This window comes from Oryctolagus cuniculus, chromosome 3 (assembly GCF_964237555.1).
Source record: "Oryctolagus cuniculus chromosome 3, mOryCun1.1, whole genome shotgun sequence".
In the NCBI taxonomy this organism is placed as follows: domain Eukaryota; kingdom Metazoa; phylum Chordata; class Mammalia; order Lagomorpha; family Leporidae; genus Oryctolagus; species Oryctolagus cuniculus.
In genome coordinates, this window is record NC_091434.1 from 166,465,145 (window position 1) to 166,492,308 (window position 27,164).

The 27,164-nt window shown below is 53.6% G+C and overlaps 1 protein-coding gene and 1 long non-coding RNA gene across 6 annotated transcripts in view; one reads left to right on the top strand and one right to left on the bottom strand.

Annotated features, from left to right (window-relative positions):
- Positions 1–27,164, bottom strand: part of LOC127491664 (uncharacterized) — a 77,491-nt gene that overhangs the window by 48,220 nt on the left and 2,107 nt on the right. For both annotated transcript variants that reach the window (XR_011387452.1, XR_011387451.1), the window contains exon 3: positions 25,094–25,232. This is a non-coding gene — a long non-coding RNA (uncharacterized lncRNA). The remainder of the gene's footprint in view (positions 1–25,093; positions 25,233–27,164) is intronic.
- CPA5 (carboxypeptidase A5) lies at positions 1,480–26,397 on the top strand. 4 transcript variants are annotated; one of them, XM_051848958.2, is made up of 13 exons: positions 1,480–1,990; positions 2,460–2,516; positions 2,931–3,118; positions 4,078–4,159; positions 5,445–5,579; positions 17,275–17,373; positions 19,180–19,281; positions 20,393–20,494; positions 20,855–20,965; positions 21,354–21,444; positions 25,056–25,255; positions 25,546–25,630; positions 26,076–26,397. In XM_051848958.2, the coding sequence occupies exons 3-13, from the start codon at positions 3,003–3,005 to the stop codon at positions 26,261–26,263; spliced, it is 1,311 nt and encodes a 436-aa protein (XP_051704918.1). In that variant the 5' UTR covers positions 1,480–1,990; positions 2,460–2,516; positions 2,931–3,002; the 3' UTR covers positions 26,264–26,397. The 4 variants fall into 4 exon arrangements, with proteins under 4 accessions (XP_051704918.1, XP_051704916.1, XP_051704917.1 ...); XM_051848956.2 differs by having other exon boundaries at positions 1,481–1,990; positions 2,910–3,118; XM_051848957.2 differs by having other exon boundaries at positions 1,482–1,639; positions 2,910–3,118.

Below are 27,164 nucleotides of genomic sequence, written 5' to 3' on the forward strand. Positions count from 1 at the left end.
ATAAATTTAGAAAATTAAAAATGAGGGGCCAGTGCTGTGGTGCAGCGGGTTAAAGCCCTGGCCTGAAAGGCCAGCATACCATGTGGGTGCTGGTTCTAGTCCCTGCTGCTCCTCTTCCAATCCAGCTTCCAATCTGCTATGGCCTGGGAAAGCAGTGGAAGATGGCCCATGTTCTTGGGCCCTGTACCCGCATGGGAGACCCAGAAGAAGCTCCTGGCTCCTGGCTTCAGATCAGCACAGCTCCAGCTGTTACAGCTATCTGGGGAGTGAACCAACGGATGGAAGACCTCTCTGTCTCTCTCTCTCTGCCTCTCTTCTCTCTGTGAAACTCTGACTTTTAAATAAATAAAATAAATCTAAAAAAATTAAAAATGAAAAAAATAAAAAATAAACTGCAAAACGTCAAAGGCAAAGACTTCTGCAAAGAAACTTGGATAATACACTCACTCACTAAAGAACAATGAGAAGACAAACTGATTACTCTTTAACAGCAAAAGGGAAGCCAGGAGGCCGTGGGATGATACTGTCACTGTACAGAAAGAAAAAGAATAATCAACCTAGAACTTATGCCTAGTGGAGCTCTTTCAAGAGTGGGGTTAAAATATGGAAATTTCAAATACATAAAAATGAGAAGCTTGCTCAAGGAAACTTTTTTTTTTTTTTGACAGGCAGAGTGGACAGTGAGAGAGAGAGAGACAGAGAGAAAGGTCTTCCTTTGCCTTTGGTTCACCCTCCAATGGCTGGCACACCGTGCTGATCCGATGGCAGGAGCCAGGTACTTATCCTGGTCTCCCATGGGGTGCAGGGCCCAAGCACTTGGGCCATCCTCCACTGCACTCCCGGGCCATAGCAGAGAGCTGGACTGGAAGAGGAGCAACTGGGACAGAATCTGGCACCCCGACCGGGACTAGAACCCGGGTGCCGGCGCTGCAGGCGGAGGATTAGCCTAGTGAGCTGTGGCGCCGGCCCATGCCTTTCTCTTGTAGCACATACACCAGCTCTACTTGTATACTTATCTGGATGTTCTTTGAATTAATTGTCTACTTACCCCATTAGAAATGTAAGGGCCAGGTCTCTGATGCACTCTATTTGACTCCCAGACCTCAGCGAGTGCCTGGCTCATAGGAGGTATTCGGGAGCCATTTATTGAGTAAATGATCAGCCACATAATTAATTATGAATGGGAAGGCAGGATGAGGTATCGGGTCAAACACAGTTGTAGCTCTCTGCTTCAAAATCAGCCATTGGAGTCTGTGCATTTTAGGGTGGGTGAATTCCCACAGGACTCTGCAGTCCAATAAGGTCATCAGGAGCCACAGGTGGCTATTTAAATTTACATAATTTGAAGTCCGATAAAAGTAAAAATTCAGTTCCCTGGTCTCACTAGCCACGTTTCTAGTTGCCAGTGACTGTCTCATCAGACAGTGTGAACACAGAACATTTCCATTATCACAGAAAGTTCTATTGGAAGTGCTGCCATAGAATTCTGAACTGTCCCTCTCCCTTTCTCTGTCTCTGTCTCTCGCTCTCGCTCCTTTTCTCTCCCTCTCCCCACCCCCAAACCAACTTCAGGGATAGCGGTCTCATTATTAGTGACTTAAATTGATGCTTTTGAACCAGAAGACGCTGGGTGCTTTCGGTGACTAGCACCATCTCCATCCCTCTCTTCCCCATTTCTGAGTTCTGCTTCTTTTATTCCCGTTGCTACAAAGGCTGAATGTTGCCTGGGTGGAAAGCGTAATTGCTTTCTTTTCTAGGTCCTTAAACCCTTGGCTAATGTTCCTGTCTGAGCATGCCCAGAGCCAGGGTTCTAGGAGGGTCTGGCGCCTCTGAGCAGCTGAACCACGAAATAATGGAGTAGGGCCGGAGGGGTGGGGAGCGGGGCACTCTGTCGATAAAAGAGCTCCCCTCTCTGCACGCCTGGCCGGCTAATTGGCCATTCTGGGAAAGGATGGATGGGGAGGGGGGCTTCTAAGAATTGCTGGTGACAGTTAAGTGGCCTTTTGTTGACATCGTCTGCTGAACAACTTTGTTGGATTTAGTCTCTGCCTCCCCCTCCCCCCCATCCCCGCCGTGGATTTTCTGTTCGGTTCATCCTTTACTATTCAGGCATCATCTTTCACCTTCTCCTTCCACCATGACTGCTCTGGGTGCTGGCCCCTGCTTTCTCCCTACTATTCCCAGACCATAAAGGGGACTGTTGAGACCTCTAATATCGGTGGTGGTGGCCTTCCTGTCTACCAGAAAATGTACTACCTGTCCCAGCCTTATGGTGACCGCCTGGAGACAGAGCAAGGGGACTCTCAACTGAACTCCTGCTCAAACGATATATATTCCCTTTGGCCCCCTCTCCATTCTCCTCTCTTCCCCATCTTCCCCTTGCAACGGGAGGACTGAACTAAAATGCAGTGGTGACAAGAGTTAGTGCCTTTGAAATAACAATATATTGCATTTTGCAGGCTTTGTCAAGCCAATTCACCAAGTTGTCTCATCCAATACTCCCCAAGCCCTGTGAGGTAGGAAGGGGGTATTATTAACCCATTGGACAGCTGAGTAAACTGAGATTTAGGGAGATTAGGTCAGTAGCCCTGAGCTTTTAGATAGGAGTGGAACACGTGGCTCTCTGAGAGCAGTGTGAAATGGATGTGGCCCAAGGACAGTGCCAGGGGGCCAGGAGGGAGTTCACTGAGGAAGGAGGAACAGAGTGGACTCCTGGGGCTACCAGCTGCTCCCCTGTGTCCACAGAGGGGGCACTGGATGCCCGTCGAGACAGGAAAGGGGAGCCAAGGGCCTTGTCTTCTTCCCCTTTCTTCCTTCTAGAAAGGGGGGGCAGCTCTAGCTCTCCTGGGGCCTGGCGTATGGGAGGCCCATGCTGGGTCTCCCCAGGGGGAGCCTGACACCTGTCTCAGGCCGGCCCTACCGGCCTTTAGGTGCTGTGCTGTGCTGAGGCCGGTCCATGCCTGGGCCCCAGGAAAGCCCCTGAGGCGCCGGGAGCAAGAAACATGCAGGGCACTGCCACGCCTGGGACCAGTCCGGGGCTGCCCACTGTGCACAGGACGACGCTCCTGGTCTGCAGCTTTATCTTGGCAACAGCGTTGGGTCAAATGAATTTCACAGGGTGAGTGGCTGCCCCAAGCGTGGGAGGGGAGCCGTGGGACCAGAGGGTGGTGGCCATGGGGAGAGGGGCCATCTGGCGGGGCCCTGATCAAGGGGGAGAAACAGTGACTTCGGTTCCTGTCCCGGGCCCACGGCTAGCTCTGGAGCCTCCTTCTTTTGTGCTCCAGGGCAGTTCAAACTAGAGTTCTTCAGGTTTCAGGTGCCCAAGAGTCCCCTGAAACCACAGGTGACTGTTTTCAGATATGCATTTTTTGGGAGATGAAGTGTTCATTTATTTCTTTAGATCCTTAAGGCAGTTAATTAGCCCCCAAAGACTGTGTACCCTGGCCAGAGATGGACGTGCTAGTGTCTTCCCTCCAATAGTAGGATTGGGATTCTACTGGAATTGGAATTAAGTGCCAGGCTCCAAAGCAGAGGAGACACAGCCCGTCCTCCAGGGTCTGAGCCCGAGGGGGAGGAGCCAGCACCGGGCCGGGCATCTGCCCCAGCAGTCCTCACACTGCGGGCCTCTTGGTTATGCTGCCTCCTATCCACCTCCAGCCACCCTCAGATGAGGCGAGGTGGGGTTACCTGATCTCTCCATGACCCTGGGGCTCCGTAAGAAGAGCTCTTGGGGCCACCAGTGGCCCTCCCAGCCCCACACCCATTCTGTTCTTACCCACATGTGTACACACACACACACACACACACCCTGCCCCCACCCTCCTTCCCCATCCTCCTCTCCCTGTCCTGGCTTCTGGCTCATCAGTAGCACCAATAGGCTTTCCTTGTTCCCCTGAGTGGTCTGTCCTCAGGGCTCTGGGCTGAGGGCTGTGTGGCTCCCAGAGTGAGAGTCCTTCTCCCAGCCTGTGTGGCACTGTGCCTCCCAGAACGTCTTCCCAGGTCCCCTCTCCCAAGCCGGCCAGCCAGCCTCCAGGAACCCTCTGCACAGCGTCTCTGCCCTTCCCTGCACTTTTCCAGAGACCAGGTTCTTCGAGTCCTGGCCAGAGACGAGAAGCAGCTTTCACTTCTCAGGGACCTGGAGGGCCTGAAGCCCCAGAAGGTGAGGCCTCCTCAGGGCCTGGGGATCCCCACCCCACACCCGCCCTGCTCATGTCTCTGTCAAAGCTCACAGAGCTGTGGAAAGATCACACGTGGGACGGCTGGGCACACCTGCCCGGGAGGCCTGGCAGCCTTTTAGGCCGTGTCTCCCACAGCTTCCTCTGCTGTCCTTGGGGGGGGGGGGGCTGCTGACGGGACCCTGCCCGGGAACCTGCTCTGCACACAGCGGGAGTGTCCTCAAGCCTCATGGGGACACATATGTCTCTGGGTGGGAGGGTTTATGGCTCAGCAACGGACGCATCTGTTCCCTATTGTGATGGCTTAGCTTGGCAAACCCATATCATGGTCGAGTTCAGCTCTGGTGGCTTGAACGTTTGTTTCCAAGAATTTGTCTTCTGCAAGTTTTCCCGGTGGAAAACATTTTCTCCAGCTAGGATTTTGTATGAGGGCTGTGGGAACCGCCAGGTATTTCTGAACAAGGCCGCAGCCCTGCTCCTTTTGGAAGTGTGTCCCTTTTGGTGGGAACTCAGGACACCTCCTGTAATTCTCTCCCTTTTACAAACTGAAAAGTAGCTGTGGGTGTGGTGAGGAGCCAGCTGAAGCCTGCCCTGCATCTACTGGAATTGGGAGCAACGCTGGTGGCTCTATTTTTGTTGTTGTTGTTAAAGATTTATTTATTTGAAAGTCAGAGTTAGAGTTAGAATTAGAGTCAGAGAGAGAGAGGAGGGAGAGAGATTCTTCCACTTGCTGGTTCACTCCCCAAATGCCTGCAACAGCCGGGGCTGCAGCCAGAAGCCTGGAGCTTCATCCTGGCCTCCCACTTGGATGCCGGTTCCCAAGTCCTTGGGCCATCTTCCGTTGCTTTCCCAGACCGTTAGCAGGGAACCAGATTGGAAGTAAAGTATGAACTGGAGCCCAAATGGGATGCCAGCATCCCAAGCAGTGACTTAAACTGCTGTGTTAACAATGCTGGCCCCGTATCTGCTCCTCTGGCCTGGTTCTTGTCTGTGTTAGCATCCCCGATGATGAACACTCTCCCTGCTAAGAAGCCCTGTAGGGCTCTGCAGATCCACACAGCGCTGCCATGTGAGTGAGGCTGCAAGACAAAGGTACTTGACGTTCGGGAAAGAACCACCAGACCGTCCTGGCCTTTCTGCTCAGGTTTAGGTTTTTCACTCTGGTCAGGAGCCCTTTTAAGTGTACAAGAGAAGTTCAGCTTGCTCTGCCCAGGGCCTACAGGATTGGGTGTGCAACTGATGCATTTGTTTCTTTCCTTTGTGAACAAGGTGGACTTCTGGCGTGGCCCAGCCAGACCCAGCCTCCCCGTGGATATGAGAGTCCCTTTCTCAGAACTGAAAGACATCAAAGCTTACCTGGAGTCTCATGGGCTCGCTTACAGCGTCATGATAAAGGACATCCAGGTGAGGCCCCCCGCCCAACACACACACACTGGGACGGAGGCTGGGGACTCCCCTTCCACGTTCCTTCTGGTTGGGCTCAACGTGGAGGGAAAACACACAGGCTTAAAAGTGGGCGTTTTGGCCAGTGCCACGGCTCACTAGGCTAATCCTCTGCCTGCAGCACCAGCACCCTGGTTCTAGTCCCAGTTGGGGTGCCAGATTCTGTCCCGGTTGCTCCTCTTCCAGTCCAGCTCTCTGCTGTGGCCCAGGAAGGCAGTGGGGGATGGCTCAAGTGCTTGGGCTCTGCACCTGCATGGGAGACCAGGAGGAAGCACCTGGTCCTGGCTTTGGGTCAGCGCAGCGTGCTGGCCGTAGTGGCCATTTTGGGGGTGAACCAATGGAAGGAAGACCTTTCTCTCTGTCTCTCACTGTCTAACTCTGCCTGTCAAAAAAAAAAAAAAAAAAAGTGGGCGTTTTGTGACCAAGTCTCCATCTGCATGTTTGTGAACATGCCAGGGGAGAAATGAAATCTACACTTCTCAGAGAAAAGGTGAGCCCAGTACAGAGTTCATGGGGTGGGAAGCACTCTCACAGTGGCGATGGTAAGGACGCTGATAGGGGAATGTCCTTCTGCAAGGATTTGCAGCTAACAGCAAAGAACTGGGCTGGGGAGCCGGGGAGAATGGAGGTGGGAGAAAACAGGAAGGGTTTTCAAGCAGTTCACGCAAAGGCACATTATTAAAAAAAAAAAAATCTATGCATGGAGTCCACAATTTTTTAGTACCAAAATAAACATCTATGTTTGAAAGGCAGAGTGACACGGAGAGGAGTAACAGAGAGAGACAGAGCTCTTTCATCTGCTGGTTCACTCCCCAAATGCCCACAATAGCGGGGCTGGGCCAGGCTGAAGACTGGAGCTCCATCTGGGTCTCCAGGTGGGTGGCAGGGACTCGAGTACTTGCACCACCCTTGCTGCCTCCCAGGCACAGTGGCACGGGACCTGGTCAAAGGCACTCCAATATGAGAGAGAGGCAATGTCTTCAGCTTCCCCCTGTGTCCTGCATGGGGCCCGCTGACTGGACCCTGCCCGGGAGGCTGCTGTGCAGGATCAGATCTGCATTTCATTAAAACCCGCTGCACCACAATGAGTCCGCCAAATGTATCTTAATTCCACCTTCTGTGAACTTTCTACAGGAAGCCAGCATCCTGGGCTCCCAACCTCCCTGCCCCCGCTCGGTCATGCTCGTTACAGGGTCTTTTCTGAACACCAGGGAATTCTGTTTTCAAGGTTCTTGCTTCAAGGACAACCCAAAGCGCCTCTGAAAGGTGCTGGCAGCACAGCCTGCTTCCTAAATGCTGCTCCTGACTGTACCCGGGGGACTGTGGCCACACAGACTCCCCGCCGACTGTGCTGTCCACCCTGATCTCCTGTCAGGGTCTGCAGTGTGGGAACACGGAGCCTCCTGGAGCACACACTTGACACCGCATGCCAGGGGATAAACGCATTAGGCCGCATTCCTTTCCCAGGCGAGCACAGGGCTGGGGCTTCTGGGGCCATTGAAAGGGGTCCACCCCTCATCAGGCACATCTGTTTCCCGCTCAACATGTGGGAGGGGGGATGCTTCTCTATTTAAATCCCCCACAAACAAAAATAGGAAAACTCCCACAGACAAAAGAGGCCACCACATCAAAAGAAACAGAACTGAGTTCTCATTTTTAGCCCAGGCCTCCATTTTGAAGTTTGCATCTCTCGGCCTCTGTCCCGCCCCGGGAACCCCATAGCATTTGGCAAACAGATATGCGAAGTCTCAAAAAACTTCCTGTTGGTTTCTCCATGTCAAGGATAGCCCTGGAGTTGCCTTTGAGCCACTGCTGCCACCCCCAGTGTTCCGTACTCCTTTCTGCCTGTCCTCTCCTACTGTTGTCCCCAGCCCAGAACCCCTCTGGGCTCTGCACTGTCTCTCCAGAAAATGTTCCGGACTCTAAGCCCTGACCTGGCCAGGCAGGATTGTCACCAAGTCCATCAAGCTGGACTGCCCTGCTCCAGATAACACTGGGGCTCAGGCAGCTGGAAGTGAGGAGAGGTGGAACTGTGTGCGGGGTTGATTTGTAGGATGATGGGGAGAGGTCCATGGAGGAGAGCTCAGGGTGGCTGGCTTACAGGATGGCTAGGGCTTTGCACTGCTCAGCCTGTGGGTGTCCAGTCTTTTCTCAGACGCAGACGCACAGGCCTGAACTCTCCCTGTCCTTCGGTTGTCTCCGTCTCGGTATTTGGCCTGATGTCCCCTGCAGAGTAAGCCCTCAGGGATTCTCTGCTGAAAGTTTGTCTGTCGGCTGGCTCGGGACGAGTGTCTCCAGAGGGGGACCTTGGTAATACAGTGGTCTTTGCTTCCACAGGCCCCTGGCTCGCACCCCTCCAGGCTCAGCAGGGGCTTTGGAAGGGCTAGCCGAGTTAATGGAGGATGGGAGGTGAGGACGGAAGGGAACAGGAATCTGAGTCTGGCAGACCAGGCTAAGAAGGAGCACGGAAAACAAAACAGGTTTTCACGGGGGCCAGAGGCACCGGAGCTTCTTAAGGAAGGCGATGGTCCCTCCTGTCCTTGGTCTGATCAGAGGGGTGCTTGGGGAAGATGAGACACTCTGGTCCATTCATTCCTCGTGCAGATAACAGAGACGCCTACCATGTGCTGCCTATGGGGGAAGATGCTGGAGATTCAAAGCTGAAAAACCCGATGCCTGTATCCAGGGGAGTTGGAGAGTCTGGGGGGGATGGGGCGGTGGGGGAGGAACTGGGTGATGACAATGGCAGGGAAGAGTGGGGTCGGGGCTGAGCGGTTGCTATGGGAGCACGTGGAGAAGGTGGTAATTATGGTGGCTGAAGAGGGGCCGGGGGCTGGGGAAGCGAAGGCCCCCTCCCTGACTGGCCAGAGGACATCCTCTGCCCCTGAAGAGGTGGGGGTTTTATCCTGAGAACTGTGGGAGCCCTCAGAGGAGCCCAGCGTGGTCAGCTCTGCGTTTCATAAAGACCACTCTGACAGTGACAGCACTGAGCTGGGGACAGGGCCGGGAAGACTGACAGGCTGGGGGGTAGTGAGGAAATTGCGGTGGGCCAGGCAAGAAATTATCTGATTTTGAGTGAGCTCTATTTGCATTTAATTTTTCCTCACCTCCTCGTTCTTTTCAGCCCTTTGGTGGTGGTTTTTTTTTTTTTTTTCTAGGATGAGTCACCATGGAAAAGCTTCACTTGAGCAATCAGCTCTGTGGATTTTAATGGCTTTTTTTTCCTGATTACAAAATTAATAAATATTCATGCTAGATAATTTGGAAATAAGGGAAAAGCACAAGAAGAAAACAAAGATCACCCATGCTCTGGCCATCTTGAGTGGAATACAATTTTGTGTACACACTGCTTCATCACCCCCCCCCCCCCCCCCCCCCGCTGGCTCACTCCCAGCACATGCTCAGAAGTATTTATCCCATCTTAGGAGTCCCTCTGGATCCCTTCCCTGCCCCCTCCAGCCAACAGCCCACCCCTCTGCTCCCCTGTGGAGCAAACTCCTAGCGGCACGGGCCGTGCTCGCCATGCCCACCCTTCCTCTGAGGCCCACCGCCCACCCCTCGTCACACTAAAGCCACCCTTGACAACTCCTGCTCCCACCTGGGGGTCAAGTCTTCCTTTGGGCAGCTTGACTGTTGGCTCCCCTGCCCTGAGTCATATCTGTTCTCGGAGTGTCCCGGACACTGCCCTGTCCCGGGTTTCCCAAGTTCGCTGGCTGCTCCTTGCTTACAGTTTTCACGTCCAGCGCTGTCCTCGGCCCTCTCTTTCATGTCCTCCCCCAGGATCGTGGCATTAAACACCTTCTGCTTTCTAATGACTGCCATCCCATGCCTCCAGTCACCACCTGGCTCCTGAATGCTGGGCTCCTGTAGCTGACCACCTGCTCAGCATTTCCACCTGGTGTCTCGTGGGCATCTCAGGGTTTGCAGGCCCAAACCAAGTGCCCCCTGTTCCTCCATCTGCTCCTCCACAGCTGTCCCCAGCTCAAGAAATAGCGATGCCATCCTTCCAGTCACTCAGACAAACTTGCACTCATTCTTTCTTCCAAAAAATATTTTTTTAAAATTTATTTATTTGAGAATCAGTTGGACACAGAGAGCTCCAATGTGCTAGTTCATTCTCCAAATGCCTGTAAGAGCCAAGGCTGGACCAAAGGCAAGAGCCAGAAACTCAATCCAGTTCTCCACTGGGTGGCAGGGACCCAGGTACTTGAGGCTTCGCCCGCTGCCTCCCAGGGTGCACGTTAGCAAGGAGCTGGAGTCAGGACCAGCCACAGAATCAGAGGACCCCGGGCACTCTGATGTAGGACACAGGCACCTTGACTGGTACCCAACTGCCAGGATAGATGCCTGTCGCTTTGCGCCCTCTTGATTCCTTGCTCACACACTTCACATCTAATCCATGCAAACCCCATGGGTCCTGCCTTCTCAGCACACCCCATGCTTCCACCCTGAGCCAACACGCCAACATCCCTCACCTTGCTTACTCCAGGAGCTTTCTGACTCTCTCCCCTCCCTGCTCTCGCTTCCTTAGTGTTCCGGTTTCTAAACAGCAGCCTTAAAAATATGGAAGTTCAATCAAGTTACTCCTCTGCTTCACGACCTCCAGTGGCTTCCCAACTCAGAGTGAAAACTGAAGTTCTTAAGAGGGTCACAAGGCTCCTCATGACTTGCTCCCTGCCCCATAGCCTTGCTCACTCTGCTCTACAAACAGGGGCTTCCCTGATGGTGAACCTGCCTGGGCCACTCCTGCCTCAGGGCCTTTGTGCTTTCTGGTCCCTCTACCTAGAATGGATAATTCCTTGCTTGCTTGCTTTCTTCCTTCCTTTCTTTCTTAAGATTTATTTGGTTTATTTGAGAGACAGAGTTACAGAGAGAGGCAGAGACAGAAAGAGAGGTCTTCCAACCACTGGTTCACTCCCCAGATGGCTGCAATGGCTGGAGCTGCGCCGATCTGAAGCCAGGAGCCAGGAGCTTGTTCCGGGTCTCCCACGTGGGTGCAGGGGTCATATTCTGCTGCCTTCCCAGGCCATAGCAGAGAACTTGATAGGAAGAGGAGCAGCCGGGACTAGAACTGGCACCCATATGGGACGCTGGCATTTCAGGCCAGGGCTTTAACCCACTGTGCCACAGCACCAGCCCCCCTGCTACTTTCAAAGTCACACACATGTCACCTTTAGCCTTTAAATTATACCATCATCTCACTCACTTGTCCAATTCCCTCTTCCGCTTCCCTCCTCTCAGCAGTTTCTCTGTTCTCACGTCCTCTGTAACCGAAAATTTTTTTTAGATTTATTTATTTGAAAGTCAGAGTTGCACAGAGAGAGGAGAGGCAGAGAGAGAGATAGAGGTCTTCCGTCCGCTGCTTCACTCCCCAGATGGTCGCAATGGCCAGAGCTGCACCCATCCAAAGCCAGGAGCCAGGAGCTTTTCTCCCATGCAGGTGCAAGGGCCCAAGGACCTGGGCCATCTTCTACTGCTTTCCCAGGCCATAGCAGAGAGCTGGATTGGAAGTGGAGCAGCTGGGATTAGAACTGGCACCCATATGGGATGCTGGCGCTTAAAGCCAGGGCGTTAACCCGCTGCGCCACAGCGCCAGCTCCTGTAACCAAAATTTTTATCTCATTTGTTTTCCCGGCTCCCCACTGGACTTTAAGCTCCATGAGGACAGGCAGTTTGTTGGCTGCCACATGTTTAGTGCCCAGCACACAATGTGACCTTGTGGGATTGCTGAGTGTTGAAGTGGAAACGCTGTTGGACCTTGTGGGTTGAGTGGCAGCTCTGAAGAGGACAGGGGACAGCAAGGACTGCAGAAGGCAGGGACGAAAGGGGCAGTGCTAGGGGGAGGAGGAACCACACGAGAGGCCGGTGCTGACCCCGCAGTGACCACTGAAGTGGGGAGTCCTGGAGATGCCATATCCCCTCTGGGGGAGTCTGGACTTCCCGGCCATGCCTGCTGCTGATTCACCACGCAACCCTGGAGTCACCCCAAGGGTTGTCATTGTCATCCTTGTCATCACAACCTTCACTCCCGTCGCCATCGTTATAGCTAACACCTACCAGCATTTATGATGTGCCAGGCCATAGTAGAAGCATTTTACAAGGATTAGCCTTCTCACTCTCAGGAGAGCGCTTTTCACTGTGGGCTAAAGTATATGATAACGTGGTCCCCGTCCAATGAGAGGAAACTGAGGCACAGGACTTTGGTAATTTGCCCAAGTTGGTGTCAGCATCAGGGTTTAGTCTGACTCCGGGGCCCATACTCTACTCTGGTGCCATCTGCCTCCTCGGAGGCAAGTCAGCACTGTAATTCTTCAAAATTGTTGTCCTCTGGGCAGCGACACCACGACCTCAAGGTTCAGCCTTGACCTCTGCTGTAAGGACATCAGCTCTGTTGCTACTTGCCATGTCTCGTGGCAGCTATTACAAATGGCAGGCATGGAGGAGCAGGCCAGAGACGCTGTGGAGAGGAGGCCGCCACGGTTGCACCCTGTGTCCCCATGGGGTGCACCTGTTGGATGCCTGCGGCAGGAGCCGAGTGGCTGAAGGGTCCTGCTCCTTTCAGACCCCGGCTTCACACGGGGACCCAGCTTCCCCCTCTCCACCAACCTGGACCTGCTGCCCTTCGCTTAACACCCTCTCCTTCCTGCCATAAATGAATCTGCACCAAGCCTTACTTGCCCCGTGGCTTCCACAGAGGCAAATGGCTGACTTCTGAGCCAGCTGGTCTTTTGGTTTTTCCTCAGAAGCCCGGCATGGCTGGAGTTAGCACCTGTGCTTGCCATCAGTCTGCCTTCTTCCTCCTCCCCTCCCGTTCCTGGGCCCCGGGAAGGGAGCACACGTGTGCAGTTTTCAGGCCAGAGTAGAGGAACGTTCCCGGGCCCACAGCCCAGCTGTGAGGCCCGAGGGTCCCCAGTGTGTGCGGAGGGGTTGCGTCCCTCCACACGGCTGTGAGAGGGTCTGGAGAGCTGTTCGTAGTTTGCTGCTGACTTCCCACTTGCCGCCAAGCTCGTCTTCCTGTGGGGCTCCCTGGGGCTGTGGCTACGTGGGAAGGACTGTGTTCTCAGGTTCTTTTGTTCCAGTTTCTCTTCCTGGTCTTCCTCCCCCTGCAGCCCCCACCAGCCCCTCGGAAACAAGCCTCTGGGGCTCTTGCGCTTCAGGCTTGCCCTGGCCCAGCTGCTGTCCCCTTGCAGCTGCTGCCCACAGCTGGTGATGCCAGCCCCCAGTGGCGGGCCTGCCCTGGTCATGGTGGGCTGCTGAGATTTGGGTTGGTTTCCTGGGAAGAAAACAAATTGCTTTCACTGGAGCTTCCCAGGGTGGGCAGCAGGGCACCTCCAGCCAGCCATGTCTAACTTACCCAGCAGTCCAAGCTTTGCCCAAGCAGGAATGTCCCCAGCGCACCCAGTCCAGCTAGAACCCCTTGTATACATGTAGTCAGGGCTCAAAGATCAAATAAAATGAGCCCCAAACATCAGTTTCCCGTCCCACCTTGAAATCTATGAACTTGAGAGTTGTGGGCAAGCCGACAGGCCCGTGGACATGTCAGTCACTATGCAGTGGCCTCACCTGTAGCACGGAGGCAGGGGGAGGGGGCAGCGCTGTTTTCTAGCCCTGGGAAGACTGTGACTGCTACTCCACGTTCGCTGTCAGGGCTTTAGCTTTCACTACCACTTATCCACTTGAAAATCCTTCCTCCCTGAAGTAGGATGAGCACAGTACCAAAGTGTAAAGATAGAAAAAAGAAAAAAATGCTCAAAATCCTAATCTAAGGTGGGCATTTGTCGCAGCAGCTGAAGTGTTGCTTGGGAGTGTGGAGTTGCAGCACAGCAGGTTAAGCTGTGCCTGCAGCACGCACATCTTCTGTTGGAGCAGCGGCTGGAGTCCCGGCTGGTCCACTTGTGATCCACCCACCTCCTCACTAACAGACCTGGGAAGGTACATGTGCTTGGGTCCCTGCCACCCATGTGGGAGACCAGGATGGAGTTCCTGGCTTCTGGCTTTGGCATGGTCCAGTCCTGGCTGTTACAGTTATTTGTGTAACGAATGAGTGGATGGAAGGTCTCTCTCTCTCTCTCTCTCTCTCTCTTCTCTCTCACCCCCATCCCCTTCTGCCTTTCAAATAAATAAAAAGAAATCTTAAATTTTAAAAAAAAGTTATTTGGGATGCCTGTATCCCATATTGAAGTGCCTGGGTTCAAGTTCTGGCTAGACTCCTGGTTCCAGCTCCCTGCCAATGCACACCCTGGAAGGCAGCAGGAGATGGCTTAAAGTGGTTGGGTCTCTACCACCTACATGGGATATCTGGGTTGAGTTCTGGACTCCTTACTTTGGCCTGATCCAGCCCTAGCTGTTGTGGACATTTGGGGAGTAAAACAGGGGACAGAAGAAATATCTCCACCCCCTACCTTTTGAATATAAATAATAAAATTTTTAAAGAGCAAAAAATTATTATTCCTTTTGTCCCAACAGGCTAGTATTTTGTCTTTTTAGTGTCTTATTTTCCTATGCTTAGAGGTACTTGGTATTTCTTTTTTTTAAAAAAATTTTTTAAAAGATTTTTTTCTTTACTTATATGAGAGGTAGAGTTACAGACAGTGAGAGGGAGAGACAGAGAGAAAGGTCTTCCTTCCATCGTTCATTCCCCAAATGGCCACAATGGCCAGAGCTGCGCTGATCCAAAGCCAGGAGTCAGGGGCTTCTTCCAGGTCTCCCACGTGGGTGGGTGCAGGGGCCCAAGGACTTGGGCCATCTTCTACTGCTTTCCCAGGCCATAGCAGAGAGCTGGATTGGAAGAGGAACAGCCGAGACTCGAACTGGCATCCATATGGGATGCCGGCACCGCAGGTGGAAGATTAACCTACTGCGCCACAGCGCTGCCCACCCCCCCCCCCCCAAAAAAAAAAAAAACTTTAATTGCAAAAGTAGTACAATGGAGTTTTCAGCTGTTGTCTACATTTTGCACATCTGCATACATGGGCATGCTTTCAGACAGACAGGCCTGTGTAGGTATGTATATTGTTATTGTTCACCTTTAGTTTTGGTAGCTGGTCTTAAGGAACCCAAGGCTGGGAATAGGATGTCTGGTTCTTATCTCACCTCTGCCACCTGCTAGCTTTGCCATGAGGTCTCTTCACTTTCCCAGTCTGCCTCTCTCTAAAGATGGTCATCTGGCCTTCTGACCAGGTCAAGTGAGATCAAGAGCACAGAGACACTTGGTAACTGTGAAGTCTGAGGCACCATTGAGACTTACTTGTGACCTAGCGCTGCAAGCAAGGGGCACCTTTTGGGTTGATGAGGGTGCTTTCTCATCACCCTCTGGGGTGGGAGGGCCTAACCACATCCCACACCGGACAGTCTGCTGAATCCTGGGATGCCCTGCCTCCCACTATATGGAGGTCTTTGTCTGCTTTGTGCTGCTATAATGGAATACATGGTACTAATTTACAGACAATAGAGTATTTCTTATAGTTCTAGAGAATGGCAAGTCCAAGGTCGAGGGACCTGCATGTGGTGAGGGCCTTCTTCCTGAGTCATGCCATGATGAAAGTAGAAAAGCAAGGGGCTGGCGCTGTGGTATAGCGGGTAAAGACACCGCCGGCAGTGCCAGCATCCCATATGGGTGCCAATTTGAGTCCCAGCTACTCTGCTTCTGATCCAGCTCTCTGCTATGGCCTGGGAAAGCAGTAGAGGATGGCCCAAGTTCTTGGGCCCCTGCACTCATGTGGGAGAACCAAAAGAAGCTCCTCGCTCCTTGCTTGGGATTGGCGCAACTCCAGCCATTGCAGCCAAATGGGGAGTGAACCTCTCTCTCTTTGCCTCTCCTTCTCTCTGTATAACTCTGACTTTCAAATAAAATAAATAAATATTTTTTAAAAAGTAGAAAAGCAAGAGAGCAAGAGAAAAAGAGACAGGTAGACAGAGATTCAAACTCATTTCTGTTAACAAACCCATTTTCTCAATAATGAATCCACAGCCACATGGTCTACTCATGAGAGGGAGCCCTCATGACCTACTCACCATGTGCAGGTCGCACCTCTCAACCCTACTGCACTGGGGACTGTGTTTCCAGTGCATAAACTTTGGGGGACACCTTCAAACCAGAGCAGAGGGTACGGGCTTGTGGAAAGGTCACCTGCCCATCTCACAGAGATTTAAGCTGGGAAGTGTCCCAGGATGGAATGGGTAGTCTGAACAGTGAGTGGTCGACCCAACCCAGGCCCTCTACTTCCCCATGGTCAGTCCTAAGTGCCACATGAGGGCTGAGTGCCAATGCCAAATGTATACTGAGAATGTGCTTTTGGTTCACCTATACTACAGTTTAGGAGGTATACTGTTAAGAGGTAAATCGAAGACCACTAGCACGTTAATAATGATCTGGGGGCCGGCTTTGTGGCAAGGCAGGTTAAGCTGCTGCCTGGGATGCCAGCATCTCATATGGGTGCCTATTTGAGTCTCAACTGCTCCACTTCCTATCCAGCTCCCTGCTAATGCACCTCGGGAAGCATCAGTTGATGGCCCAAGTGGCTGGGCCCCTGCATCCACGTGGGAGACCCAAAAGAAGCTCCTGGATCCTGGTTTCGGCCTGGCCCAGCCCTGGCCATTGCAGCCATTTCGGGGAGCGAACCAGTAGATAGAAGATCTCTCTGTCTTTCCTCCTCTCTCTCTAACTCTGCCTTTTAAATAAGTATATAAATATTTAAAAAGAAAACAATTATTGGGACTGGCTTTGGCTTAGATACCAGTTGTCTAGGCTGCTTCCTGGGGGTAGGGTTGATGTTGGGGTCAGAGAAGCCCTCTTCTCCCCACCCCAGAGGCATCACTGCACGTGGTTCAGCCTGGACCTGACGTAACAGTACGTATAGAGGGCAAAAGCAATGTTGGCAGCAGACTGTGAGCATCCTCTCAAAAACACCTTCGCATCTGTTATTCCATTTTATCCTGTGAGGTGGCAAGGCAGGTGCTGCTATCCCAGTTTTAAAACTGAGAAAATTGGCTGGCGCCATGGCTCACTAGGCTAATCCTCCGCCTGCGGTGCCAGCACACCTGGTTCTAGTCCCAGTCGGGGCACCAGATTCTGTCCTGGTTGCCCTTCTTCCAGGCCAGCTCTCTGCTGTGGCCCGGGAGGGCAGTGGAGGATGGCCCAAGTGCTTGGGCCCTGCACCCGCATGGGAGACCAGGAGAAGCACCTGGCTCCTGGCTTTGGATCAGCTCAGTGTGCTGGCTACAACGCGCCGGCTGCAGCGGCCATTGGAGAGTGAACCAACGGTAAAGGAAGACCTTTCTCTCTATCTCTCTCTCACGGTCCACTCTGCCAGTCAGAAAAAAAAAAAAAAAAACCTGAGAAAATTAAGGCCACAGCAAGTGGCAAAAGCAGACACAGAATCCAGCTTTCTAGACTCCTGTGGGAAATGGCAGCATGAATGCCAGCTTGGCAGGCGGGAGAATAACCCAGCCACCCAGCACCCCTTCTGTGCACAGCTCACACTCAGTGGCTCATTCTGGGAGAATAACCCAGCCACCCAGCACCCCTTCTGTGCACAGCTCACACTCAGTGGCTCATTCTGTGTTGACACCGTCACCTGCTGTAGCGCTCAGAACAGGCATGGCTGGCATGGCCCAGCCCTGCCCTGCCCTCCCAACACGTGTTTCTGTCTCCTAGGTTCTTCTGGATGAGGAGAGAGAAACCATGGCAAAATCCCGCCGGCTGGAGCGTAGCACCAGTAGCTTCAGTTACTCCTCTTACCATACCCTGGAGGAGGTAGGTCTGCCCAGCCATGCTCCTGACTCACTTGTTCTAGGGCCCCAAAAGTCTCTGGACTCAGGCAGGAACTAGTGAGGACCCCGGGGTCTGTGGGAGACTGTGAATGACCCATGAGGAGTGTGGGGCAGACACAAGATGAAGGTCAGGTGGACGTTCAGTTTAAGGATTCAGATAGAGGGGACTGCAGCTCAGCAGCACAGCCTGAGGCAGGTGCACAGCCCAGCAATGAGTCCAGGAGGCAGGTGCACAGCCCAGCAATGAGTCCAGGAGGCAGGTGCACAGCCCAGCAATGAGTCCAGGAGGCAAGTGCACAGCCCAGCAATGAGTCCAAGAGGGAGGTGCACAGCCCAGCAATGAGTCCAGGAGGCAGAGCACTGAGGCACAGACCCACGGTAGGCCAGAACAGAGCAAATGGAGGTTGCTTTCCTTAGCAAAGCCTCTGGCTAGAGATCCAGGAGTCTCGACTTTTCCATGTCCAGTACTGGTGCTAAGTGGCCCCCAGCTGTGGGTGCCTCAGGAAATAAGGAACAAGAAGCCAGGAACATTGGAGGGCAAGGTTTGTAGAACTAGAGTCGTCTTTATTTGGGGAAGCTCACGGCTGCAGTTACTACCAACCAGGACAGGTATTATTGATTGTGACTTGTTTACAAAGGAGGCCATGCAATGAGGGCACGGGGATGTCCACTGTAAAATAAACTAAGGCACACATCTTATTTTATGCATGAAAAATGTGACATTATACAGACATCCACTCTGTTATCATCACCACTTTTCCCCTTCCACAAGACCTGTAACAGTGGCCCCAGAGTACTGAAAAAGACAAGAGAGCGAATAAATATAGTCTGTCACTATTGATGTCAAAAATCAGTAAAGCCCGAACCCTGTCTTTAGTTAGAGCCTAAAAGGGGCAAGAAGATAAACAGCAAGGGCTGTGAGATCTGTCAGGTGGATTGAACGGGCCAAAGAATGGAGATGAGAGAGAATTTCCAACAAGACAGGCTGCCCTGGAGATCTGAGCGGACTCAGCACACGCTGTTCTCCCAGGCAAAGGCACAGCTCTGCACAGAGAGGAGGAGCTTGTGAATCCAGCCAGACCACACCTAAATGCCCTTAGCCCGAAGGACATCTATTTTTGCTATTTTTTTCCTTTTTTTTTAAGCATTAAAAATTGTTTTTACTTGAAAGGCTGTAAAAGAGAGAGAAAGAATGAGATTGAATGCTGGTTCACTCCCTAAATGCCCTCAACAGCTGGGGCCGGGTCAGGCGTAAGCAGGAGCCAGGAACTCCACCTGGGTCTCCCCCATGGGTTGTAGGGAGTCAACTACATCTGCTGCTTCCAGGGTCCACATTAGCAGGAAGTTGGAACTGGGAGTAGAGCTAGGGACCCAGGCACTCCAATACGAGATACGGGTGTCTCAGCTGGTGTCTTTTTTTTTTTTTTGACAGGCAGAGTTAGACAGAGAGAGACAGACAGAGAAAGGTTTTCCTTTTCCATTGGTTCACTCCCCAAATGGCTACTACGGCTGGCACTGCACCAATCAGAAGCCAGGAGCCAGGTGCTCCCTCCTGGTCTCCCATGTGGGTGCAGGGCCCAAGCACTAGGGCCCTCCTCCTCAAGTGGTGTCTTAAATGCTGCACCACATGCCCACCTTGATTTTACAGTTCTTGATCTGTGTTCTCTTAGATCCATGGGAGGTGGGAGAGTATTGAGGGTGGGATGGGTTAAGGAGACTATTCAGAGAGGTCCTGGGTGTCACTTTTCTCCCTGTTTAACCCCAGTCCGATCAACATCATTGCTTTCAGATCTACAGCTGGATCGACAACCTTGTGACTGAGCATTCAGACATAGTCTCAAAGATTCACATTGGCAACAGCTTTGAGAATCGGTCCATTCTTGTCCTGAAGGTAAAAGCTCGGTGCCAACCAGTGGGCGGTGTGGTGACAGCCTCTGGTACCAGACTGAGCTCCTGGCAGGTAGCGGCGGGTGGGAGTTGCGGGGAGCAGAAAGGTGTGTGTACTCCTGTCCTCAAGTGACGCACAAGCTTTAGGATGATGGCATTCAGGGACTCACCCTCGTGGGCATGGACAGGTGACAGTGCAGTGACCTCGCACGCCCTTGGTCAGGAAGCAGTGGGAGGGTTGCGGCAGGGCATCTGCCACCTGAAGTGGGTGTGAGTGTGGTGAGACAGCGTTCTTCCGGTTACCTCAGGGGCTCCATGTGCCACAATGGGAGCAGAGGGCCATGGGTCATTTGCAAATGCTTGAGGCCATTTGGCTGAGACAGCCCCAGATGATGGGGGAACTCCTCACCCTTCACAGGGGCCACTGGAACAGAAGTGTATGCCAACATGGCAGCTGCAGTTTCCTTGGTCATGATGGAAGATGGGTGGGTGCAAAGACGGCTGGAAAATGATGTTTGGCAGGTGCCCTAAGAAGCACTCAGGGGCGTGGGCCACGCACCAGCCACCAGGGAAGCCAGATGCTACTGCTCTCAGCATGCTCTGGTGGATGCTTCCGAGCAGCCACGTGGCCTCAGCGTGGCACTGACCTCACCTGTCCCTGCTTCTACTTCCCCCAGGGGCTGTCGTCTTCTCTCTTGAATGTGATCTAAGACCTTGCCTCTCCAACTGTGGTGCTTGCATGGCAGCACCCACGTCGCCCGGGAGCATGTTAGATTCCTCCCAGACCTACTGAATCAGAATCTGCATCTAGTAGGATTTCCATGGGATTAATGTGCAGATTAAAGCTAGAAGCACTCGTCTTAAGATGCTGTCCACCCTGAGAAATCCTGTGCTTTGCCCTGCAACAGTACCACTGCAGGGCCTAGGGACCTCACACGTGTGCACATCATGGGAGTGTAGAAAGGTCCCTGCACACGCATCCTCTCTTGGGCTAAGCACACTGGGCCTAGGCAGTGAGGAAGTGGGGAAGTACCAGGTCTCCCTGTGGTCAGCCCAGGACAACGTCACTGCTGCTTTGCTCAAATCTCTGGTGGGGGCCCGATTCTTCTCCCTAGTTCAGCACTGGAGGTTCTCAGCGCCCAGCCATCTGGATTGACACTGGAATCCATTCTCGGGAGTGGATTACCCATGCCACCGGCATCTGGATTGCCAAGAAGGTCAGCAAGGACCGGTAGCAAAGGGCAACTGGGAATGGGGCAGGAACTGGGGGCTGGGGTGGAGTGGGGCTACCTGACTCCTCAAGGGCCCAACAAGTTGGAAAAACTCACCCTGAAATCCAGGGTGCTCTGTCCCCTCCCATTCTCTAGAACAGCCGCTGTGTGTGGGCCTTCGGCAGCACCCAGCCCACACGGATCCTCCGCCTTCTAGTTGTCTGACAGCCAAGCCTTTGGTTCTGCACAGAGGTGCTACTTCATGGCCTGATGCTGCATCTTCCTGGGCCACCCGCTGTGCAAATGTCCAGCTCCTCCTCCTCCGAGAGCCCAGCAGGGCCTCCCACTCCGCACCCTCTCTTGCAGATTGTCAATGAATATAGTAAAGGAGGTGTGCTGACAGACATACTGAACGCTATGGACATCTTCATAGAGCTTGTCACCAACCCTGATGGCTTTGCTTTTACGCACAGCATGGTGAGGGCACCTGGGGCACGTGGGGGGCCAGGGAAGGGTTGCTGTGGCCTTGACAGCCAGCCCCTCCAGGGGTCCTCGCAGACAGTTTCCCTGAGGGTGGGAGGTACTGTAGTTGCAGCTTCTTGGCCCCCAAGCTCCTACCCCTTGCCCCAGGAAGACCACCACTGGTGGCCTGTGCTCAAGCCTCTCCCCAGACCCTGACTTCAGCCATCAGTACTAGATCTGCAGCCTTGGCTCAGTCCCACGCCAACCCCATCTTGATCCCAGAAGGTCCTGGCCTTTGCTCCTCCCTGCCCCACCAGACCCCCTTCATAGGCCGGCATGTCAGAGGCTCCCAACCTTGGGAGTTGGCCCAGTGAATGGGGTCACCTGATTTGGGCTTTCTCAGAACCGCTTGTGGCGGAAGAACAAGTCCACAAGACCTGGCATCTTCTGCATTGGTGTGGATCTCAACAGGAACTGGAATTCGGGCTTTGGAGGTACAGCAGCCTGTTGGTCTTGGGGGTGGGACTAGAGTTCTTGGTCCTTGGCTGGCCCTCCCAGGCAGTCAGATTACGTTGACCCATAACTTGGGAGGTACGGACAAATGTCATCATTAGCTAATAATTCGTGAGTCATGGCCGAGGACAAGCAAGTGCGTTCCTAAGATTGGCTGTGGGATGTGGGAAGAGGCAACACATGTGTGTTAGAGGTATACTTAGGCAACACCTGCACGGGAACTTTCAAGGGAGCTCCCAGCCCCTGAATGAAGACAAACTTCAAGGGTCAAATCCTAAATACGGCAGAGAAAGGTATAAGGAGGTACGAAGTGGCCTTGCCTGTTGTTTAAAACCAGTTTAAAGTGCCCCTAAAATGCTGCCAGTCTTCCCCTTAGTGTGTACAATAAGGAAATTCCTCTGAACTCATTTCCTGAGAGCTGTGGCCTGCAAACTGCCCTTTGGGAGGCCAAGCAATAGTTCAAAATAGAGTGGCTTGTACCCGGTATTCATGTTTGACCCATTACTGTTTCCAACGAATGGCTACTTGAAGAGCTACCAGATCCCAGTGAAGGCTGGGCAGCTTCCTCCTGCGTTCCCTGATGTTCTTCTCCGAAGGTCTCTTGCCAGGGATAGGGGGATTGGGGGGCAAACGGAAGCCTCCGGCAAGCCCCGAGACAGGTGCATGGACCCTGGAAATGCAGCAGTTTGGTGGGTGGGCAGCTGAGTTCAGCCAGGATGGAGTGTCCAGAATAGACACACTCCTGCCCCAGATGGGGCAGCCACAGTCCCCAGGACACAGTGCCATTGCTGTGGACAAGCAGAGCCACAGGCTGGTGGCCAAACCAATACAACAGAACATTCTAGATCTGCATGTCCACTGCTTTGGAAATCTGGCTTCTTGGGGGTCTGTTCTTGAAAAATACGGATGGCTTGAAAGCGCTGGGTGCGAGTTCCCTGCTGCAGGGTCTGAGTATGGCCAGGCGTGGGAGGGAAAGAGACTGTGTGAAATGTGGGGTCTCCACCTCCCGATGACCAGATCTCAGCATCCAAATGGGCCCCTCAGAGCTGACCAGATGAGTGCCCAGAGCTATACCAGCTGGCAGAAAACAAATTACCTCTTAAAGAAAATAACTTTTGCGGATTTTTCCACAGGAAAAAAAAATCCATACGTATACATTGTAAAAAAAAAAAAAAAAACAATTATGGAAAAGAAAAGCCCAGAGGGGGCAAAAAGCTCCCATAATCCCACTACCCAAAGATGACTGCTTTGAATAATTCACCATGTCCTTCCCAAGATTTCCCCTCGCTACAAATTACATTTTTAGAGAAGGAAAAATAAATAGCTAATGAATCCATTAGCAGGTACTTGTGAAACAGGCAGGCTCAGAGGACCTTGACGGTGAACGTCAGAGAGGCAGGCAGCTAATTCCCATTTGGTCAGGGGAAGATTAGTTTATTCTGCTTAGCTCCAACCAGAACTAATGGCCTGAAGTGTTTCTCCATATTTGGGCAAAGCCACCTGGTCGCTGGCAGGGGAACTGCTTTGCGTGCGTGGGCTGCAAACGCAGACAAAGCTCTCAGCCTTCCCGCTCTGCTCATCTGTTGCTGCTTGTCATTCATCAAGCATAGCAGGTGCAGAGGCTCCCGGCAGACATAACAAACAGGGCCACTGTTAGTGGGGCCCACTGCAGCCTGGGGGACTGCCCCTCACCCCCTCGCTCTCTGCAGGCACATCCCCTTTGAGCCTGGGTCCTCCACTCCAGGCAGAGCCAGGCAAAGCGAGAAGGGGCACTCTAGTGACGGATTAGCCTAGGGCCAGAAGCGGTGTGTGCATGTGTCTGGGCTGGTGACTCAGGCGAGGAAGGTTTTGTTTATGGTTTTAATATTGCCTTAATTTAATTGCTGTGTAATGTCTCGGCTGTAGACCATCCTGCCCCTCATGCCGCCCTCTTCTTGGGGAGGGCAGGCTTCTGTGTTTCTGCAGCATCATCTGGACTGTCCATGGGCCAGCCTGCTGCCTGGGCTCAAGAGGGGTGCTCTGGCCTCCTCAGGGGGTTTCAGAACTTGGGGTAGGGACAAGTGGATGGCCTACAGTTAGGGTGTTCGAGTCCTAGCTCCATTCCCAATTTCAGCTTCCTGCTAATACATACCCTGGAAGGCAGCAGATGATGCCTCAAATCTCACCCTGTGGGAGACCTGGACTGCATTTCTGGTTTCTGGCTCTGGCCCGACAGCCCTGGCTGTTGTAGGCATTTGAGGAGTGAACCAGCAGATGGGAGATATGTTTGTCTTGTCTTTCAGATAAAAAAGAATGGAGGATAGCATTTGGCATGGTGGTTAAAATGCCACTTAGATGCCCACATCCCACATCAGAGGGCCTGGGTTTGAGTCCCGGCTCTACTTCCTATTTTAGCTTCTTGTTAATATGGCCTGGGAGGCAGCAAGTGACGGGTCAAGTACCTGGGTCCTTGTCACCCACATTAAGAGACCCAGATTGAGTTTCAGCCTCCTGGCTTCAACCTGGCCCTTCCCTGGCTGTTGTGTGCCTTTGGGGAGTGAACCAATAGATGGAAACTCTTTCCCTGTTGCCACCCTTCTCTTCCTGTCTCTCAGCCTTTCAAATAAACAACAAACAATGGAAGAAGTAGCTGGGGCAGTCCCCAGCCTCTGGACCAGGCTTGGGCACAGCCATTTCAGGGAGCAGACGGGAGAGGAGGAGCTGGGATCGCTTCTCTCACACATATCCCTGACCCTTGGCCAGCCCAGGCCAGCCCTCCCTAACGTACCCTTTGAGGGGTAGAAGGAAGCAGGAGGGTTGGAGAGGAAGAAAGGAGGCGGGGGAAGCAAAGGCTCAAGGGCCTCTCTGCATTTGTGAGCCAGGCAGCTGTGGGGATCTGTTCTCTCTTCTCCTGGCCCAAGTCCTTGGAGCTCCTGGGGCCACAGCTGGGCCAAGCCCAAGCAGATACCACATTTGAGCGTTCAAGGGACAGAGAACCCAGGAAGGAATCAGGTCAAAAGGATCGCTGATGAAGTGGGGAAGCGGAGACCAGGGAGAGACTTGGGGTTTCTGAATGCACCTTCTGAGGCAGGCCTGCCTTTCTAAGGAGCCTCAGCCAGGACTCGATCAGAAGAGCAAGCCAAGGGAGCTTCCTGCAGGGCTCTGGAGTTGCAGGGCCGTGGGGCGGCCTCCTGCTTCCAGGGTATTAGACTAGGGTACGCAGCGATAACAAGCACCCCTCCAAACCCCAGTGGCTTCTACATAATAAAGCTCATTTTTCATGCACTCAGAGTCCAACGTGCTTAGGTAACTGTCCTTAGACGTTCTCTGCCAGTGGTGACAGAGGGATCCAGGAGGTTGTGTCTTTCTGGAATCTTTTGCCTCCTGCCACACAGGGGACAGTGTGGAGAAGTCACGCTGGCTTCTAACAAATCTCAGATCAGAACTGCCTCATCATTTCTGTTCACCTTTCATTGGTCAGATGTCGTATGTCCTCCGCCAAACTGCAAAGGAGTCTGGGAAATGAGGGGGCTGCATGGGTGTTTTGTGAGCCCCAGCTGTCTCTGCCACACTCAGGCGTGCTGACCCTTTGGGTGGTTTTCTTCATTCCCAGGAAATGGTTCTAACAACAACCCCTGCTCAGAGACTTACCACGGGCCTTCCCCGCAGTCGGAGCCCGAGGTGGCTGCCATCGTGAACTTCATTACGGGCCACGGGAACGTCAAGGCTCTCATCTCCATCCACAGCTACTCCCAGATGCTCATGTACCCTTACGGCCACTCTCTGCAGCCTGTGGCAAACCAAGAAGAGTTGGTGAGATTGGCTGCTCTGGACGTAGGGGAGAAGGAGGCACCTCCCCAGGGAAATCTGACTGATCCCCCATCCCCAGCCAGGGGTGTGGACCAGCAGACACCACAGACGGCAGGTGGGGAGGCTGTGGCTCTCAGGTGTGGTTGAGTTGGAAGCCAGGGCTGCTGCAGTCCTCGGTCTCCAGTGCTCTCTGCACATTCAACTCCTGAGGCTGACGTGCGGGTGAGGGTGCTGGGGCCCGGGCAGAGCCACTTGGAGCTCCAGCCTCATCCCCTGGGATGTTTTCTTTGCAGTATCATCTTGCCAAGGGTGCAGTGAAGGCCCTGTACGAGGTCCACGGCATCGAGTATATTTTTGGCAGCATCAGCACCACCCTTTGTGAGTGAAGCTCCCCTGGCCACTGCTCCAGATCCCACATGCCCCTGGGGCTGGGCACGTGCAGCTCTGAGCTGCCTGGTAGTCCCTTGATCTAGCTGGGCTGGCCTAATCTGCTTCCTACACTTGGACACAGGGGTGGACAATGGTCCCCCAGCGGCTGCTCTGTGCAGCATGAATGCATGGCCCCCAGTGCCTGGCTCACTGCAGAGGCTTTGAGGGGGGAAGAGCCTATGTCTGGAGGCCTCCCAGAGCTTTCCTGTGTAGAGCTCGAGGTGGCCATGGTGGTCAGGGGGTTGCCCGGGAGGAGGCCTGAGCCTGGGAGCGTGGTGTGGCCTGGGCTCGGGGGTGGGCTCCAGGGTCCCCTTTCTCCTCAGGGTGCATCTCTGCCTTGGGGCTGCACCTCCTTCTTCCTCTTGGGGGCACCTCTTGGCCCTTTGGTTTCTAGATGTGGCCAGCGGGATCACCGTGGACTGGGCCTACGACAGAGGCATCAAGTATGCCTTCAGCTTTGAGCTCCGCGACACCGGGCGCTACGGCTTCCTGTTGCCAGCCTCCCAGATCATCCCCACGGCCCAGGAGACGTGGCTGGCGATTCTCACCATCATGGAGCACACCCGGACCCACCCCTACTAGTCACCCTGTGCAGGCCAAAGCAGGGGGGCTCCTCCTCGTCCCCAGGGTGGGGCTGCTCCTGAAATCCAAGCTCTGTATTGTCACCCTACACCCTTGCCTGGACCCTGTAGGAAATAAACAGTTTGAACGGGCTTTGCTGCCTCTACACGTAGGCTGCCGTTCCTGCTGGCTTCGCATTGAGGGGGACACGGGCTGTGCCCTCCCCAGGGCCCAAGGTGGTCCATCCCCTCCTCCTGCAGTATGCCCAGGCCCAGGACAGGGAAGACACCCCCAGGGGCTACCAAGCCACAATTATCCCAGCGGTGCCTGCTCTCCACTTCAGGGAGAGGCAGGTCCAGGCAAGCAGCCTCCCCTTCCTCCTCCCTGGCGAGGGGCAAAGGCACATTTCAGGGGTCCTCACTTGCCCTTATAACCAAATGTGAACAATTTGCTCGTCTGTAAGCTCCTCCTCCAAGGGCCTCGGAGCACAGAGTGAGAGCAGGCGGGAGCCAGCACAGCGCAGCAGCACGCACACAGGGGGCGGAGTCCCCCTCTTCCTCCGTTTCATCGCTGTAACCATCATGGCTGTCACGCGTGCAGCAGCTGCCTCCGGCCAGCCAAGGGGCTAAGGAGGTGCTCTGTCTAACGGAGCTTCAGTGGCACCGTTTTGAGATCCTAGCGAGGGGCTTTCCAATACTGCCAGGCTTCCCTGGATCTTCTGTCTTCCTCCACCATCCAGGAGCAGGGGCACTGGGTCCCTTGGCTCTTCCCTTATCGGTTGAAAAGCTGAATGTGTTTGTGCGAGTCTGAGGCCTAAACTCGTGAGCAAATCTTTCCTTTAGCTGGGCTGTGTGTGTGTGAACGAACGAAAAGGACTATGGGTATCTCTGAGCCTGGAGGACACAGCAACAGGGACGAAAGC